This window comes from Salmo salar, chromosome 23 (genome assembly GCF_965601325.2).
Source record: "Salmo salar chromosome 23, fSalSal1, whole genome shotgun sequence".
NCBI classification, from domain to species: domain Eukaryota; kingdom Metazoa; phylum Chordata; class Actinopteri; order Salmoniformes; family Salmonidae; genus Salmo; species Salmo salar.
This window is the reverse complement of record NC_138313.1, coordinates 11,554,901-11,573,596: the sequence shown is the minus strand read 5'-3', so window position 1 is coordinate 11,573,596 and position 18,696 is coordinate 11,554,901. Positions and strand designations below refer to the sequence as shown.

Below are 18,696 nucleotides of genomic sequence, written 5' to 3'. Positions count from 1 at the left end.
GCAATTCCCAAAATCATTTGGAAGAAGCCAGGAACTTTTCTCTTCTTTCTTGTGATTTATTGCTTTGCTCCAACTGTTAGCGAAAATAGATTAACAAAAATTCCTGCAGAACTCAACATCTAAATCACTAATTAAAATAAAACAGGAAATCACAATAGATTTCCAGGAAGCAACACAGTAGAAACTAAGATCCAATATTTACTGTTGTTTTAGTGTTATGACATTGTAATAAATGGTCAAAAGTGAATAGCAAAATGGTGTATAAAAGACACATGCATCTCAAAATGGAATGCTTCACTGTTTTACTTGGTCCACTTTACTCTCAACAGGGCAATCATTTGGCCTCAGAAAATGATTGAAATCAAATGGAATAAATGTTGTAACCAGAAAGACGCAAAGACACGTGAAATATATAATTTAATATGACCATACATTTCTCACGATCAGTACAAAGTAATATTCTGTTTAGTGACACTTTCATCATAGCTCTCTATTTCCAAGAGACAGACAGGACAAAGATGAAACGAAACGATTATTACAAAAACAAGAAGAGTACAGTACACACAGACAATTATGTATGTGTGCACTTTGCATGTGGACATCTGGCACAAGATCGAGAGAGGAAGGAATGCATTGATAGAGACGGAGAAAAGGAAGCTCATAGAGAGTGAAAAGAGACGGAGATGATACTTGACTAGCTTAGTCGCCTGTGAGTGCGTGTGTCTTCCCTGTGAGTGTGTGTGTGTCTTCCCTGTGAGTGATAAACAGCTGTTAGACTCTACTGGCACTCTGCTGAACCTTTCAAACTGAACCTCCAGTCTACACGCCATCCATGCCTGGAGGTAAGGAACCAGTGCCAGACCAGAATTTCAACCAGAAAAACATACTTATGTAATGGCATGTAGGGCTTTGTTCAAAAGTAGTGCACTATGTAGGGAATATGGTGTCATTTCGGACACAACCACAGCTTGACACTGGATAGTTTTCCCATCACCATCAGAAACGACTGCACTGCCATAGCCTCAGGGATTAGCTAGCTAACTGAATGATTTTCCTTTGTTTTATTATTTGAATTTAATGTCAGTTTGAACAACCTTGTTGTTAGTATGTGTGCGCGAGCAGCTGCCAAAGGGAGGACAAAAGAGTGCGATAGGAACACATTTTAAATAATAATGTACACATAAATATGATACGATAATCTCAGGAGATGGGAAATATACTTGTTTATGTCAGTTTAAAGCTTTTGACCATGCAACAATGCTCATCAGTACCTTTAAAACACAAATATGTACACAGCTCAGACTAACCAGCGACAAAAACAGATGGCAAATATGTACAAAAAAAATATAACAAAAATAGCAATATCTCTTATCCTGCAAGAACATATTTCTATCTAATTTATTTTACAGCTTAAAATTGTACCATTAGTCCAGCACGTTTAAGATGTGTACAGGTAGCTTGAGGGGGAGGAAACAAAGCAACGCAACATATAGTCTGAGACAGTTACTATCTATAGATTCATACTACAAGGTAATGGAGAGCATTTAAATATGCCTGTATGGAAATATATATTAGCTGTAAAAAAAAAGAATATACTCCAAAAACATTGATATATACATATATTTGTTAAATACTGGTCATTCTAAATCCCTGGATATCTGAAAACTTGCTTCCATCTATGAATTTAGGTAGAGGACTCTCGTAGCCCTCGCTGTTTCTATGAAACATGGGAACTGCTGTTCTTCAGGCAGTACGTACCGAAACATAAGTTTCCCATATTTGGCTTTTGCCTCTTTAAACCCGCAAGTGATCACTGTCTGTTTCTAGATCATGTAGGAGGTTGGGGAGAAGGTAATGAAAGAAAAACAGACAGCAATGGTTTTCATCAATGTCATCATATTCACAGATTATTTTTTTCAAATACATTAAATCATTTTTCTATCTGTCTTCTATTTGCTTTAGATTAGCTACTCTGCGTGTTCCAGCGAGTAGAGAGAAACACTTAACACCCGTATCTCCTCATTTATATGTGTATCTCCATCGTATTCAAGCAGCTGTGTCTGTGACTTTGTATATGATGGAGCCTGGGATAGACCCACAGACCCTATCTGCCCATTCGACAGAGCCCAGCAGCGTTGTCCTTGTGCCCCAGGAGGAGGGTTCAGTGGGCTAGCCGCTAGCTGGTGGCTTTCCTCCCAGTACATAGCCAGCCATACTGCATGTATCATATACTGTACCTAAACCTCATCTACTATACAATAAAGCCTGCCTCATAAGTGCATTGTTGTACATCATAATCGTACCTCAATAGAAAAGCTGTCCCCTGCCTTAAAGTCCAACCTTCACACAATTAAGGCACTGTTTACACCCCTGGGGGTCAATGGGTTCTTCTAATAAGAAGAGAAGCAACAACAACAAACACACAAGCGGACAAGAACAAACAGAAACAAGTCAACAAAAACAAAACATTAATGAAACATCCCGTAATGTATTGCGAGTAGGTGCTAAATGAAGTGTCCAGCCAATCACACACCAGAGTTCTAAACACCAGAGTTCTGCAGGAACGCACAATACTGTTGGTGCACATGCCACTGCGTCGTCATGGATTCACCACGGCGACCCTGCGGCCCAATTCCTGAACCTCAACAACTCCAGTCTTGAGCTCCTAGAATAGTTAAGCCCCCCCCCCCCGCCATTGGGGGCGTGTGTTTGAGTCAGTATCCTGTTGAGCTGTGTGTGTGTTGAGTCAGTAGCCGACGTTGAGCTTGTTCTTGTTGAGTTCTCTCTCCAGGTTGCCTATAAGCGTGTCGATGCTCTCCTGCAGGTCTCGCAGGTTGACCTTGTTGCTGAGCACAGGGCTGATGTCCTGGATCTTCATGTAGGCCTGGTACGTGTGCTCTTTGGGGAGATGGAGGGGCAGGATGCGCTTATCATCATCATCATCATCATCATCATCCTCATCATCACACACCCTGTCATCTGACGGTTGACTGCCACTGGAGCCATCGCTCTCCTCCACTCTCCTCTCTGCTGCTCTCTCCTCCTCCGCTTCCCTCTCCTCTTTCTCCACGTCTACAGGTCCTTCCATCACCTCCTCGGGTAGCAGGGGCTCCTGTTTGGCTGTGGCTGGCTCTGCCTGTCCCCTGTCCAGTAACCATTCCTGTCTCTGCTCCTCTCCTCCTTCCTGTCCCTTGTCCTCTACCCCCTCCAGTTCCTCTTCAGTGACCTCCATATCCTCAGAAGGAACATCAGCATAGTCATTCTCCACCCGGGACCGAGGAGAGGGGAAGTAGCTCTCTCCACAGCGGCTCCAGTCCCCGGCGTAACGGTTGCTAGGGCTGTCCAGTCGGCCCGGCCTGGGCCGCAGCACCCCGGCCATCTCTGCATTGCTCAAGTTCAGCACCTGGGGGCGGTCCTTCCTCCGACGTAGGGGGGGAACGGCCAGCTGGTCGGCTGGGCCGGGGGGCTCAGGGATGGGGGAAGAGGTCTTTTCATGTGGGTCCACCACTGGAAGGAGAGATAGAAAGACAGGGAGAAAGAAAGAGTTAAAGAGTAAACAGGAAGCGATTCAGTCAGTGCCATAGTCCTCGCTGTGTTAACTCCTTGTGTATGACACATGCTCTTCAAGCAATGTTGGTGTAAACCAATTACTCAAATCCAATATTCATATTTAAAATATTTACTTGTAAAAAATGTATATTACCCCTTCTTTCCCCCAATTTTGTAGTATCCAATTGGTAGTTACAGTCTTGTCTCATCGCTGCAACTCCCATACGGACTCGGGGGAGGCAAAGGTTGAGAGCCGTGCGTCCCCCGAAACACGACCCAACCAAGCCGCACTGCTTCTTGACACAATGCCTGCTTAACCCGGAAGACACCAATGTGTCTGAGAAAACACCGTAAACCAGGCGACCGTGTATGCGCTTGGTCCACCACAGGAGTCGCTAGAGCGCGATGGGACAAGGACATCCCTGCCGGCCGAACCCTCCCCTAACGAAGCTGGGCAAATTGGGCGCCGCCCCATTGGTCTCCCGGTCGCGGCCGGCTGTCGACGGAGCTTGGACTCGAACCAGGATCTCTAGTGGCACAGCTAGCACTGCGATGTAGTTCCTTAGACCACTGTGCCACTCGGGAGGCCCTCATTTGAAATGTTTTAAGCACACTGTACACACAAGGTCCTCCTGGAGTTAAATTCAGGATCTAAAAGTGGTATTTCCGACATCAACCCATGCCATGTTGCAACGACATGCTAAATCCACTCCAACACACTCTACTACTTCACTTCTACATCTAGTACCTTTTAACTTAGTCTTCAAATACTAGGTACAAATCACATCTAACCTAACACACATCCCTGCTTTGGGGTGAAGAAGGAGAGGTGGGGGGCGGGGGAAATCACATGATATGAGCATGTCTGATCTAAGGAGAAGAACACTGAGCACTCCAACCACCACTTCCCAGTTACCTGTCCTCCTGTAGGTCTCTCTGTGTACCTAGTACACTGTGTCCCCGACAGTACATCTTTAGATACCTCCTACAGTCAGTGGCGGAATAAAACAAAAAACAAAAAAAAACATTTCAGAGGTAAAACAGACAATGTCCACTCACTGCAACAACAGCAACCTGTCAGTCAGACAGTTTACAGGAAAACACCTTTGCATTTGACTTGACTTTTACATCTCCTTTATGCTGAAGGAGGAAGAAAGTAAAGTACACAAACCCCACAGTGGTACAGTAGAGCCAACCGTTGGTTCTGATATCATACCGTATGAATAATACTTTGAATCATTGTAAACCCATTGAGAAACTGTTGATGGACAAATAATGCTTGTGCATCTCCCATTGATCCAAAGATAAGGAAATAACCCTGAACTCCCCTCCACCCCATCCTGCCACACACCTTCCTGGATACTTCCACATCCAGGGCTGCTACCACTGTACTGGGATCAGTTAAAAAAAGATCCAGAGCCTCAGACACCCTTCCTCTCTCCTCGCTCCCCTACACGCCACTACTCTGCCATAGTGTGATCTCTCTCTGACCACAAAATAAACACCACAGCATGCACCAAAGCCAATGCACCAAAAACCAAGGCCCGGCAATCACATACAGTAATACACATAAACATATCAGCCCACACGCACGCACGCACGCACACTCTGGCAACCCATCATTCAGGGCAGGTGGCGCAGGTCATTGACAACAGATAAAATTACGTAAAATCACGTTATATCTACAGTAGCTTTGATTGGACTGATTATGTCAACCTGTTTTGAGTCCCACCTTTTAAGCTAAGGTGTGGCGCCTGTTTCACATGTTATTTTGACATTAATACGTGTCACATATCAGTTTGCAAGCAATGTAAAAAAAAAATATCATTGAGTTAATAAAGCTGCATACAAACTTGGTCTATTTTTGCTTTCTTGAGTAAGGCAGCTCCAAAATGCAGGTGTTTCAGCCTAGCGCTTTCTGTGGTGGTGCGGCAGCCAGCGAAAATACGGAGTGTAGGGGTTGGTAATATTCTCTAGTTGCACCATGATTGGGTAATGTTCTCTAGTTGTGCCGTGATTGGCTCAGTGCTCTGTCACTCATGGGGACACTACGTCACAGCCAAATCTAAGGGTAGAGATTGAAAATTCGAGCCCCTTGGGTGCTGCCATAGAGTAACATAAGAAGTGCCCATCCAAGAAAGCTCAAGGTCATTGACAACAGATAAAATGACGTCAAATCACGTTATATCTACAATAGCTTTGATTGGACTGATCATGTCAATGTCATACTTTCAAAATCTTAGCTAATAAGCTAGCAGTCATCATCATTTATCAAGTCGACAATCTACTGGTAAATGCTTTTTAATCCTTGTCATATGAAGATAAAGAATTAAGAGAAATTATAGATAAAACGTATCGGTGCTCATCGGCCATTGGACATAAACATTACACAACAAGTTGGAAATCGCAAATTCAACCATGAGTGGTTTGGAAGGAATTAGTGGCTAACGGCAAGCATTGCAAAGCAATCACTAGCCTTCTATTCAGTGGAGTTGGTGTGTGGTTCCAATTCTGGGTTTAAGGGTCTCTTTCCAATGTGAAATATACCTGCTGGAGCGCATGCTACGGGTGGGTGCTGCTATGGTGACCAGTGAGCTGAGATAAGGAGGGGCTTTACTTAGCAAAGACTTATAGATGACCTGCAGCCAGCGGGTTTGGCGACAAATATGAAGCGAGGGCCAGCCAATGAGAGCATACAGGTCGCAGTGGTGGGTAGTATATGGGGCTTTGGTGACAAAACGGATGGCACTGTGATAGACTGCATCCAATTTGCTGAGTAGAGTGTTGGAAGCTATTTTGTAAATGACATCGCAGAACTCAAGGATCGGTAGGATGGTCAGTTTTACGAGGGTATGTTTGGCAGCATGAGTGAAGGATGCTTTGTTGCGAAATAGGAAGCCAATTCTAGATTTTGGATTGGAGATGCTTAATATGAGTTTGGAAGGAGAGTTTACAATCTAACCAGACACCTAGGTATTTGTAGTTGTCCACATATTCTAAGTCAGAACCGTCCAGAGTAGTGATGCTGGACGGGCAGGCAGGTGTGGGCAGCGATCAGTTGAAGAGCATGCATTTAGTTTTACTTGCATTTAAGAGCAGTTGGAGGTCATGGAAGAAGAGTTGTATGGCATTGAAGCTCATCTGGAGGTTAGTTAGCACAGTGTCCAAAGAAGGGCCAGAAGTATACAGAATGGTGTCGTCTGCGTAGAGGTGGATCAGAGAATCACCAGCAGCAAGAGCGACATCATTGATGTATACAGAGAAAAGAGTCGGCCCGAGAATTGAACCCTGTGGCACCCCCATAGAGACTCCCAGAGGTCCGGGCAACAGGCCCTCTGATTTGACACACTGAACTCTGTCTGAGAAGTAGTTGGTGAACCAGGCGAGGCAGTCATTTGAGAAACCAAGGCTGTTGAGTCTGTCAATCACCACATTCTTATCAGCAGAGTCGAAAACCTTGGCCAGGTCGATGAATACAGCTGCCACAGTATTGTCTCTTATCGATGGCAGTTATGATATCGTTTAGGACCTTGAGCGTGGCTGAGGTGCACCCATGACTAGCTCGGAAATCAGATTGCATAGCGGAGAAGGTACAGTGGGATTCAAAATGGTTGGTGATCTGTTTGTTAACTTGGCTTTCGAAGACCTTAGAAAGGCAGGGTAGGATAGATATAGGTCTGTAACAGTTTGGGTCTAGAGTGTCTCCCCCTTTAAAGAAGGGGATGACCGCGGCAGCTTTCCAATCTTTGGGGATCTCAGATGATACGAAAGAGGTAGAACAGGCTAGTAATAGGGGTTGCAACAATTGCGGCGGATAATTTTAGAAAGAGAGGGTACAGATTGTCTAGCCCGGCTGATTTGTAGGGGTCCAGATTTTGCAGCTCTTTAAGAACATCGGCTATCTGGATTTGAGTGAAGGAAAAATGGGGGAGGCTTGGGCAAGTTGCTGAGGGGGGTGCAGGGCTGTTGACCGGGGCAGGGGTAGCCAGGTGGAAAGCATGGCCTGCCGTAGAAAAATGCTTATTGAAATTCTCAATTATCGTGGATTTATCGGTGGTGACAGTGTTTCCTATCCTCAGTGCAGTGGGCAGATGGGAGGAGGTGCTCTTATTCTCAATGGACTTTAAAGTGTCCCAGAACTTTTTGGAGTTTGTGCTACAGGATGCGAATTTCTGTTTGAAAAAGCTAGCCTTTGCTTTCCTAACTGCCTGTGTATATTGGTTCCTAACTTCCCTGAAAAGTTGCATATCGCGGGGGCTATTCGATGCTAATGCAGTAAGCCACAGGATGTTTTTGTGCTGGTCAAGGGCAGTCAGGTCTGGAGTGAACCAAGGGCTATATCTGTTCCTGGTTCTACATTTTTTTAATGGGGCATGCTTATTTAAGATGGTGAGGAAAGCACTTTTAAAGAATAACCAGGCATCCTCTACTGATGGAATAAGGTCAATATCCTTACAGGATACCCGGGCCAGGTCTATTAGAAAGGCCTGCTCGCTGAAGTGTTTTAGGGAGCGTTTGACAGTGAGGAGGGGTGGCCGTTTGACCGCAGACCTATTACGGACGCAGGCAATGAGGCAGTGATCGCTGAGATCTTGGTTGAAGACAGCAGAGGTGTATTTGGAGGGCAGGTTGGTTAGGATGATATCTATGAGGGTGCCCGTGTTTACGGATTTGTGGTTGTACCTGGTAGGTTCATTGATCATTTGTGTGAGATTGAGAGCATCTAGCTTAGATTGTAGGACGGCCGGGGCATTAAGCATGTACCAGTTTAGGTCACCTAACAGTATGAGCTCTGACGCTAGATGGGGGCAATCAATTCACATATGCTGTCCAAGGCACAGCTGGGGGCAGAAGGTGGTCTATAGCAAGTGGCAACCGTGAGAGACTTGTTTCTGGAAAGGTGAATATTTAAAAGTAGAAGCTCAAATTGTTTTGGCACAGACCTGGATAGTATGACAGGGAGATATGTATACCGTAGCTAAGAAAGTAATACTAAGTGTATGTTGTGTAGTAAGCTGTTAATAGCCCATGTGTCTCACCCTAATAATTTGGTCCCTTTTCCCCCTCTTAATTTCGACTACTGTTCTGACTTGGTGGTGCACATGTAGCCTCGCCTGTTTTAGAGAAATGTAATCGAATATTGTAAGATCTTTCATTGTCTGCTTATATGCCCCCTTTATTTATCATATGGTTCTGACTTGGTGTACAGGGAGAATACTGTAAGAACGACCCATGTTCTGAATTATATTTCAAAAGCGCTGAACAAATAGTTATATTGACTACGTCAATCCTAGCTCGCTCATTTATGTCTAAAACGAAATGATGGATTGCCTCTTATCAGCTCGTCGTCCCCTTATGTCATAGTTTGTACATCTCAATTGTCAATAGAAACCACATTTGTTTAAGCAAGTCAGCCATATAAGCTATGTTTTTTTTAAAGGGCAGTAAATGAGGCTGAATTAACTGTTTCGCTGCCAGACAAGGCTCAGCTGATAGCCAGGTGTAGCAGTGGTAAGGTGTTGTGACTGTTGTTGGGACTCTGCTGTTGGGACAGCTTTACTTAGGCCCTATCAATTTATGGGCACCGTTTGTCACCGTCATAGTGCAATTCATGTATTGTTTAGTTTTGTGTTGTGTAGTGGCTTTGCTGGCATGCATCTAAAAAATATATTTGTTTGCTCCACAAGATTTACATGCTAAAATTGCCACTGCACACACATACAGTACATTAACACTCTCCTCCCCGACACAAAACAAAGCACGTACAGAGACCAAGCCAAGCATTCTCCCACTCATACACTCCCAGACACACACTCCAGGCCTATGCAACAATGCATTGGAAGGTGTGGACCTTGTGAAGAAGCTGAAAATATCCTATAATGGTTTTTAAATGTTAGAGTAAAGCTGGGAGAGCTATGGGCTAAGGTTAGGACTGGAATGTCCTTAATTATAGACTGGCCACATTACACACTGAGCTGAGGAAGTGGGCATAAAGGACAGGAGGTAGGTGTGTGTGTGTGTGTGTGTGTGTGTGTGTGTGTGTGTGTGTGTGTGTGTGTGTGTGTGTGTGTGTGTGTGTGTGTGTGTGTGTGCGTGCGTGCGTGCGTGCGTGCGTGCGTGCGTGCGTGCGTGTGTGCGTGTGTGTATAAACATAGGGTTGCAGGCCAGCCAAGACTTAAATTTCAGCTTGGTCAAGGTTAGAGTTACTCACTCAGGACACACCTCTAGGCTCTAGCCAGGGATGGAAACTACACTGTGACCCCCAAGTATGTTTTACTCAAATACTTCTAGTAAGTTGAACTCAAAGTAAATGAAAAGTGATTATTACTTAAAATGTTTATATGGTACTGACCCAAACTAAATGAGAAGTCGCATATACTACATTTTTTTAAGTTATGATAACAAACTTTTTACCCAGCATGCTCTACTTCAGGTAGATTTTTTGGAATTGTTTTTAATATCTGTGTTTTTGCATGTACATTGAGTGATTGGTTGATTCATATTATGCTACACAAAGATAAATAACATACAATTTCCTAAACTGATCCAATCATTTGTTAGATTTTTGGCACCCATTACTGAAATGGTTGTTACAGTTTTAATGGCTTAGATAGTATCTGCACATTGTTCCTAATCCCGGCAGTCATTATGAAATAAGGTTGCGGGTGAATAAAAATTCCAACTGTTGGATTTCCAAACTCCAATTCCAACAAAAATTACACTTTGCAAGCCAGCATAATGTGACTTTCAAGCTTCCAGAAATCCCAGATGGAAGATTAAAATCTGGGAATTTGGAGAAAGTTACTGGAATTTTGCAACCCTACTAACAGGCCTGACGTGGCCCGTAAACCATGAGTTTCAGGCCACTGTATTAGGGTAATGCTAGGCCTCAAAATAAGGCCTTAAGAGATATGTAATGTATCATCATAAAGAGCTTAATTATAATGATAATATTAGCCAAGGAACTCACTTGAAGGCCACAGGTTCAAAAATGTATGAATTCAAGAACCATGTCTCTGTCACTAACAAATACATTCATGGGGGGTAAGTCTACAATTCGCTCGAAAAAGGCAAGGCACACTGAGAAATTATATTGGCTTAATGTTGGCGAGGCTTCCAATTGATTATTTTTGGCCACCCGTGAGTAGAAGTGTTGTACCAGTTTAACTGGTCTATGGTAGAGCTAGATCTTTGCAGCTGACAAATTAATGGGTACAATATTCAACAGCAGTCTGTTCTCTCAGGTACAAAATTATCTGAGATGGTTTCCTTGGACTGAATATCTAACTAGCACTAACATGTTTGCAATCTTTAAATAAGGATATATTCCATGTACAGAATTTGTTTCATGTAAGATTTTGTATATGGAGTACTGAAAGTATTCATACCCTTTGACTTTTTCCACATTTTGTTGTGTTACAGCCCGACTTAAAAATGGATTCAATAGATTTTTTTCTCACCCATCCACACACACAATACCCCATATTGACAAAGTGAAAACATTATGTGACTTGTTAAGCAAATGTTTTACTCCTGTACTTATGTAGGCTTGCCATAACAAAGGGGGTGAATACTTATTGACTCAAGACATTTCAGCTTTCATTTTTTATTAATTGGTAAACATTTTGAAAAACATAATTCCACTTTAACATGATCAGGTAATGTGTGTAAGCCAGTGATAAAAAAAGTCAAGGGATGTAAATATTTTCTAAAGGCACTGTATACAGTTGAAGTCGGCAGTTTACATACACTTAGGTTGGAGTCAATTAAACTCCTTTTTCAACTTCTCCACAAATTTCTTGTTAACAAACTATAGTTTTGGCAAGTTGGTTAGGACATCTACTTTGTGCATGACACAAGTCCTTTTTCCAACAATTGTTTACAGGCAGATTACTTCACTTATAATTCACTGTATCGCAATTCCAGTGGGTCAGAAGTTTAAATACACTAAGTTGACTGTGCCTTTAAACAGCTTGGAAAATTCCAGAAAATGATGTCATGGCTTCAGAAGCTTCTGATAGGCTAATTGACATCATTTGAGTCAATTGGAGGTGTACCTGTGGATGTATTTCAAGGCCTACCTTCAAACTCAGTGCCTCTTTGCTTGACATCATGGGAAAATCAAAAGAAATCAGCCAAGACCTCAGAAAAAAAATTGTAGACCTCCACAAGTCTGGTTCATCCTTGGGAGCAATTTCCAAATGCCTGAAGGTACCACGTTCATCTGTACTAACAATAGTAAGCAAGTATAAACACTATGGGACCACGCAGCTGTCATACCGCTCAGGAAGGAGACGCGTTCTGTCTCCTAGAAATTAATGTTCTTTGGTGTGAAAAGTGCAAATCAATCCCAGAACAACAGCAAAGGACCTTGTGAAGATGCTGGAGGAAACAGGTACAAAAGTATCTATATCCACAGTAAAACAAGTCCTATATCGACATAACCTGAAAGGTCGCTCAGCAAGGAAGAAGCCACTGCTCCATAACCGCCATAAAAAAGCCAAACTACGGGCTAACACAACAAAATGTGGAATAAGTCAAAGGGTATGAATACTTTCAGTGCTCCATATGCAAAATCTTACATGAAACAAATTCTGTACATGGAAAGGAGGAATGGGCCAAAATTCACCCAACTTATTGTGGGAAGCTTGTGGAAGGCTACCCAAAACGTTTGACCCAAGTTAAACAATTTAAAGGCAATGCTACCAAATACTAATTGAGTGTATGTAAACTTCTGACCCACTGGGAATGTGATGAAATAAAAGCTGAAATAAATCACTCTCTATTATTATTCTGACATTTCACATACTTAAAATAAAGTGGTGATCCTTACTGACCTAAGACAGGGAATTTGTTACCAGGATTAAATGTCAGGAATTGTGAAAAACTGAGTTTAAATATATTTTGCTAAGGTGTATGTAAACTTCCGACTTCAACTGTATTGTAAGGTCTGTCGTCAGGAATGGACCAAGGCGCAGCGGGAATGTGGATACTCATATTTCTTTAATAAAAACACGCAAAGCATCCACAGGGAAAAACAATAAACAATACTCACGACGACAGGAACAGTTTTGCAGGCACACCAAACGCAGTGCAAAAACAACTACCCACAACCACAAGGAAAAACACACAGTACTATATAGGACTCCCAATCAAAGGCAACTCAACACACCTGCCTTCAATTGGGAGACCAACAACCAACTCACACGTAACACAAAAATCTCTGCCACGTCCTGACCAAAACGAATACAATTGCTCCCTCTGCTGGTCAGGACGTGACATGTATACACAACACTATGAAGTTAAATTGGTTAGAGAGAATGTTAGAGATCTGAGGGGATTAGACAGTTACTGTATAGTCTTACAGTTTTCTCTTCCCCATCCTCCTTAAGAGGCAGCACATCCATCGGCACAGGATTTGACAACCAAACCCCCTAGCAACCCTACGCTCATCTTTCTTTCATATCCCTATATCCCAGTTATACTCAACAGTGCATATCTGTGTCTCGTATCACCGTGCACACAAAGAAGACAGCTGCTGAGAGCAGAACAGAGACACATTACCAACCATAGAGCCACAGTTGGTCCAGGATGTCTTCGGATGCATCCCAAATGGCACCCTATTCGCTTTTACAGTGCACTTCTTTTGACCAGGTCCCATAGGGCTCTGAACAAAAGTAGTGCACTATATAAGGAATAGGGTGCCATTTTAGACGCATACTTTCTCTGGACGGTGATTTATATAAAAGCGTCCTTTTTCCCCCTTGCTTGGTTTACAGTAAGGCTTTGGCCATCCCGTCATGATGAAGCACTCTGTGGAGCATTTAATCTACGATGAATGAACAGATGTGGCGAATGGCTATCTGCTGGGGTGTGTGTGCGTGCGTGCGTGCGTGCGTATGTATGTGTCAGCCAAAGCGCCATCCCAGCCTTTTAAAGTCATGTTTGGAACAGAACCACAGCACAGTGCTGGGAACAATTTCCACTAGAAAGCATCCAGGGGAACATAGTGTCCTTCTAAGAAATGGCTTGTCTGATTTTGGGTGAATGCTTAAGTCTGTTATTACTTGTTTATTAAGTTGTTGGTTTAGTAATTCAGAATGCCGATGTGCTGTAGACACACTACTCAACGGCCTAATCTAAAAGGCTGATACATTCACTGCAGGAGTAATGAGCCAGTAATTAAGATAGTCATTTAGTAAATATAAAAGGCCTCTAGATCCAGTGGTACTGCATGGTACTACACCATGAAGTATACTGGTTTAGAATGTATCCCTGACCAAGATGGCTGCCATTATCACCTCATTCTAGAGTTATGAAGGTTCATTTCAAACACCACTCTAGTATTGTAATGTATATCTATGGTGGAGGTTACCTGGCCATAGCTGCAGCAGGTAGTGTAGCACTTCGATATGTTTCTTGAAGTGCAGGGCGCTGGCCAACTCCTCCGAGTCGATGAAGACCCGGTTGCTATGACAGCTGGCCTCCTGGCGTTGGCTGAGCAGCACGGGGCCGAAGCATACCGCCAGGTTCTGACACGTCATCTTGTTGACCTCATGGTGTGACGCCACCAGCTTCAGATGGTCCAGCAGCCTCCGCAGGGTCAACTGGGGTAACAGAGACAGAGAGCATGCTGGGTAAGGGTGGATTAACACTGACCAATGACACGGCTCATTTTAGAAGCACAAACACACTAAGGGAAAGGGAATACCTAGTCGGTTGCACAAAAATGCATTCAACCGAAATGTGTCGGTTATTGGGTCTTTGTTTATGTTATTGTTATTTCCCTCAGCTACTGTTATTTTCCAACATCAAGAGGGTTTGAAACTGTGTACTGTGAACGCTGCACAGTACTAATGAACATTACTGAAGGAACTTGGTGAATGTAGAGAACCAAGAGCACTGTGAACCCAAAAAGGCAACTGCAAAAGCACTTTGTGACAAATGTTGATTCATGAATAAACTTGATTGATCGATTGAAGAGGAACTGTCCCTTACCCTCTCCACATCTGGCAGGTTCTCCAGGAGACTGACGGTGTGTTCTGTGTCTGCCGGGTCATTTTCACATCCTCCTGCTCCGATACGCAGAGGTCTCTGAGCCATAGAGTCCAACACAGTCTCATACAAGTGCTTAGTGATAAGGGGGTAGGGCAACTCACGCAGGTAGTCCTTCAGAACACCTGGAGAGAGAGAGAGAGAGAGAGAGAGAGAGAGAGGAGAGAGAGGAAGAGGGAGGGAGGGGAAGAGAAGGGTGAATGAGAGGGAGTGGGAGAGAGAGAGGGAGGAGATGGCGAGAGAAGAAGTAGGGGAAGGGAGGTGAGAGAGAGTATGAGAAACCCTTCAGTGAGTTAACAGAAAAATAATCTCTGATCATAACAACTCTGATAATGATGATGACAGCTGCTACTTAAGAGGACAGCAAAGATTTTCACCAGAAAGGAGACAATGAACAACACCACTGTCTGTTTGTGCTCTGTGGACCTAATCAGCTGGGCTTCATATGTTTTTTTTTTTTTACACGGCTCAATGAAGTGAAATACCTCTTATGTACTACTTCACAAGACAGCTAAAAATACCTGACAAATCCCTAACAATATTAGCTTTTCTCAATAACGACTCTTCATAAAGATAAGTGTTTTCTTCTCCCCTTTTATTACAGCAGGCCAGACCTGGCACACACTGCTGGCTGCCAAGGCTTTTAAGACTCTTTGTTGTGGTGGGCTCTATTCTGATTGAAATCAGGTGTGACATGGCAGCCTCAGAATGTCGGAGAAGGTGGTGGGGCGAAGAGGGTGGGGGGGACTCGGTTCTGTGATGGCGTGGGCGTTCACACCTGTAACTCCAGCCACATTCAGCCTTCACCAGGCGCAGACAAAAGAGACGAACAAACATAAAGCCCACACTGTCTATATACACTAAGCCCCTTGCCTTTTCTTTTCATGAAGGAGGAGGACAAAAAATAACAGACAAATACAGAAATAAAGAAGAAAAAAGTATTGACAGCGTGTCAATTCTTTGAGGTGGACTGGATTATTTTCTTTCTTTTGTGCCTAAGTACCCAGCTAGCACATTTGGTTCACTGGAAGTTGTGGGAACGTATAATCTTTTGTGTTTACGTTCTGAGAACAAATGTTCTGGGAATGTTATTCTACCCCCCAAGACATAAGACTGCTAAATATTTAGTAAAAAAAATTGAGAACAAACTTTGAGGGCGTTCTTCTACTCCCTAGCCAGAAGACTGCTAAATAGTTAACCAATTAGATACCCGGACTATCTGCATTGACCCTTTTTGCGCTAACTTTTTTAAACTCATCACATATGCTGCTGCTACTGTTTATTATCGGTCACTTTATTCCTAGTTATATGTACATATGTAACTCAATTACTTTGTACCCCTGCACATTGACTCGGTACTGGTACCCCGTGTATATATCGTTACTCATTGTGTATTTATTATTACGTTTATTATTACGTGTTTTACTTTAGTATTATTTATACAGTTGAAGTCGGAAGTTTACATACACTTAGGTTAGTCATTCAAACTCGTTTTTCAACCACTCCACAAATTTCTTGTTAACAAACTATAGTTTTGGCAAGTTGGTTAGGACATCTACTTTGTGCATGACACAAGTCATTTTTCCAACAATTGTTTACAGACAGATTATTTCACTTATAATTCACAATTCCAGTGGGTCAGAAGTTTACATACACTAAGTTGACTGTGGCTTTAAACAGTTTGGAAAATTGCAGAAAATGATGTCATGGCTTTAGAAACTTCTGATAGGCTAATTGACATAATTTGAGTCAATTGGAGGTGTACCCGGGGATGTATTTCAAGGCCTACCTTCAAACTCAGTGCCTCTTCACTTGACATCATGGGAAAATCAAAAGAAATCAGCCAAGACGTAAAAATAATTGTAGACCTCCACAAGTCTGGTTCCTCCTTGAGAGCAATTTCCAAACGCCTGAAGGTACCACGTTCATCTGTACAAACAATAGTACGCAAGTATAAACACCATGGGACCACGCAGTCGTCATACCGCTCAGGAAGGAGACGCGTTCTGTCTCCTAGAGATGAACGTACTTTGGTGCGAAAAGTGCAAATCAATCCCAGAACAACAGCAAAGGACCTTGTGAGGATGCTGGAGGAAACAGGTACAAAAGTATCTATATCCACAGTAAAACGAGTCCTATATTGACATCGACGCTCAGCAAGGAAGAAGCCACTGCTCCAAAACCGCCATAAAAAACTTTCACTGAATGCTAACATTGCTAGCTTATTTGGGGTTAACTTTTTTGAAATCCAAGCACAGATAGGACACATAGAAATTAATTACCTTAGGCATTAATCGTGCAAACACATTTCTTTTTTATTGTGACATTGGGATTTTTTTTTTTAATCACTTCTAGAATATGGCTGTAACGTAACAAAATGTGGAAATAATCAAGGGGTCTGAATACTGAATCAAAATGTTCTATCTTATAACAATAAGCATTTGTGCCAATTTGAATTAAAAATGGTTCAGTGGGTACTGACGGAACATAGGGCCGAGGGAACATAGGGAACATAGGAAGAGTTTAATGTACATTTTTACCAATATTTTATTTCTAACATTCTACATTACAACTCACCGTCTAGTAGTTTCATAGTGACAATGTTCCCTAACAGATTTAGAGGAGCAAAGAGAGCAGGAATCAATCTTCACTTTGTAATCCTGTCCATTCCCATTGTCCACTTAAGGAAGAGAATCATTAACTTAATGCTGTCCCGTCTATTTCAGACTGCCTGGCATAATCACCATCCCTGCTACCCACTAATCCAGCCAGAGACAGGAAACAAAGAGCAGATTGACCATTAAGTGGGAATCTGGGATTAGGCTGCTTTTTAGTGGTGGAATAAACAGGATTTCCTCCCCAGAGATGGAATAATAAAGTACTGTTCCATTCTATTCTCATTCCAGTGCATGAAGTCTGGCAGGAATGCAGTAGGTGGACTCCTGTTGACATAGTGATGTACAGTGCATTCAGAAAGTATTTAGACCTTGACTTTTTCCACATTTTGTTACGTTACAGCCTTATTCTAAAATGTATTAAATAATAAACAAATCCTCATCAATCTACACACAATACACCATAATGACAAAGTGAATTTAAAAAAAAATACATTTTAGCAAATGTTTCAAAATAAAAAACAGAAATAACTTATTTACATAAGTATTCAGAACCTTTGCTATGAGTCTCAAAATTGAGCTCAGGTGCATCCTGTTTCCATTAATCATCCTTGAGATGTTTCTCCAACTTCATTTGAGTCCATCTGCAGTAAACACAATTGATTGGATATGATTTGGAAAGGCAGACATGTTTATATAAGGTCCCACAGTTGAAAGTGTATGGCAGAGCAAAAACCAAGCCATGAGGTCGAAGGAATTGTCCGTAGAGCTCCGAGACAGGATTGTGTCAAGGCACAGATCTGGAGAATGGTACCAAAACATTTCTGCAGCATTAAAGGTCCCCAAAAACACAGTGGCCTCCATCATTCTTAAATGGAAGAAGAATAGAACCGCCAAGACTCTTCCTTGAGCTGTCTGCCCAGCCAAACTGAACAATCTGGGAGAAGGGCCTTGGTCAGGGAAGAACCTGATGGTCACTCTGACAGAGCTCTAGTGGTCCTCTGTGGAGATGGGAGAACCTTTCAGAAGGACAACCATCTCTGCACACTCCACCAATCAGGCCTTTATTGTAGAGTGGCCAGATGGAAGCCACTCTTCAGTAAAAGGCCCATGACAGCCCACTTGGAGTTTGCCAAAAGGCACCTAAAGGACTCTCAGACCATAAGAAACAAGATTCTCTTGTCTGCTGAAACCAAGATTGAACTCTTTGGCCTGAATGCCAAGCGTCACGTTTGGAGGAAACCTGGCACTACGGTGAAGAATGGTGGTGGCAGCATCATGCTGTGGAGATGTTTTTCAGCAGCAGGGACTGGGAGACTAGTCAGGATCGAGGATTGTAAGTCGCTCTGGATAAGAGCGTCTGCTAAATGACTTAAATGTAAATGTAATCCTTGATGAAAACCTTCTCCAGAGCGCTCAGGACCTCAGACTGGGGCGAAGGATCCCCTTCCAACAGGATTGTAAGTCGCTCTGGATA

General features: G+C 42.8%; 1 protein-coding gene across 2 annotated transcripts in view; it reads right to left on the bottom strand.

Annotated features, from left to right (window-relative positions):
• Nucleotides 1-400: 400 nt before the first annotated feature.
• LOC106584049 (rho GTPase-activating protein SYDE2) overlaps nt 401-18,696 on the bottom strand; it is an 89,024-nt gene continuing 70,728 nt past the window's right edge. For both annotated transcript variants that reach the window (XM_014168859.3, XM_014168863.3), the window contains exons 5-7: nt 14,548-14,729; nt 13,925-14,156; nt 401-3,507 (exon numbers count right to left, since the gene is read on the bottom strand). In XM_014168859.3, the coding sequence (XP_014024334.3) occupies nt 2,747-3,507; nt 13,925-14,156; nt 14,548-14,729 (1,175 nt within the window). In that variant the 3' untranslated portion in view covers nt 401-2,746. The remainder of the gene's footprint in view (nt 3,508-13,924; nt 14,157-14,547; nt 14,730-18,696) is intronic.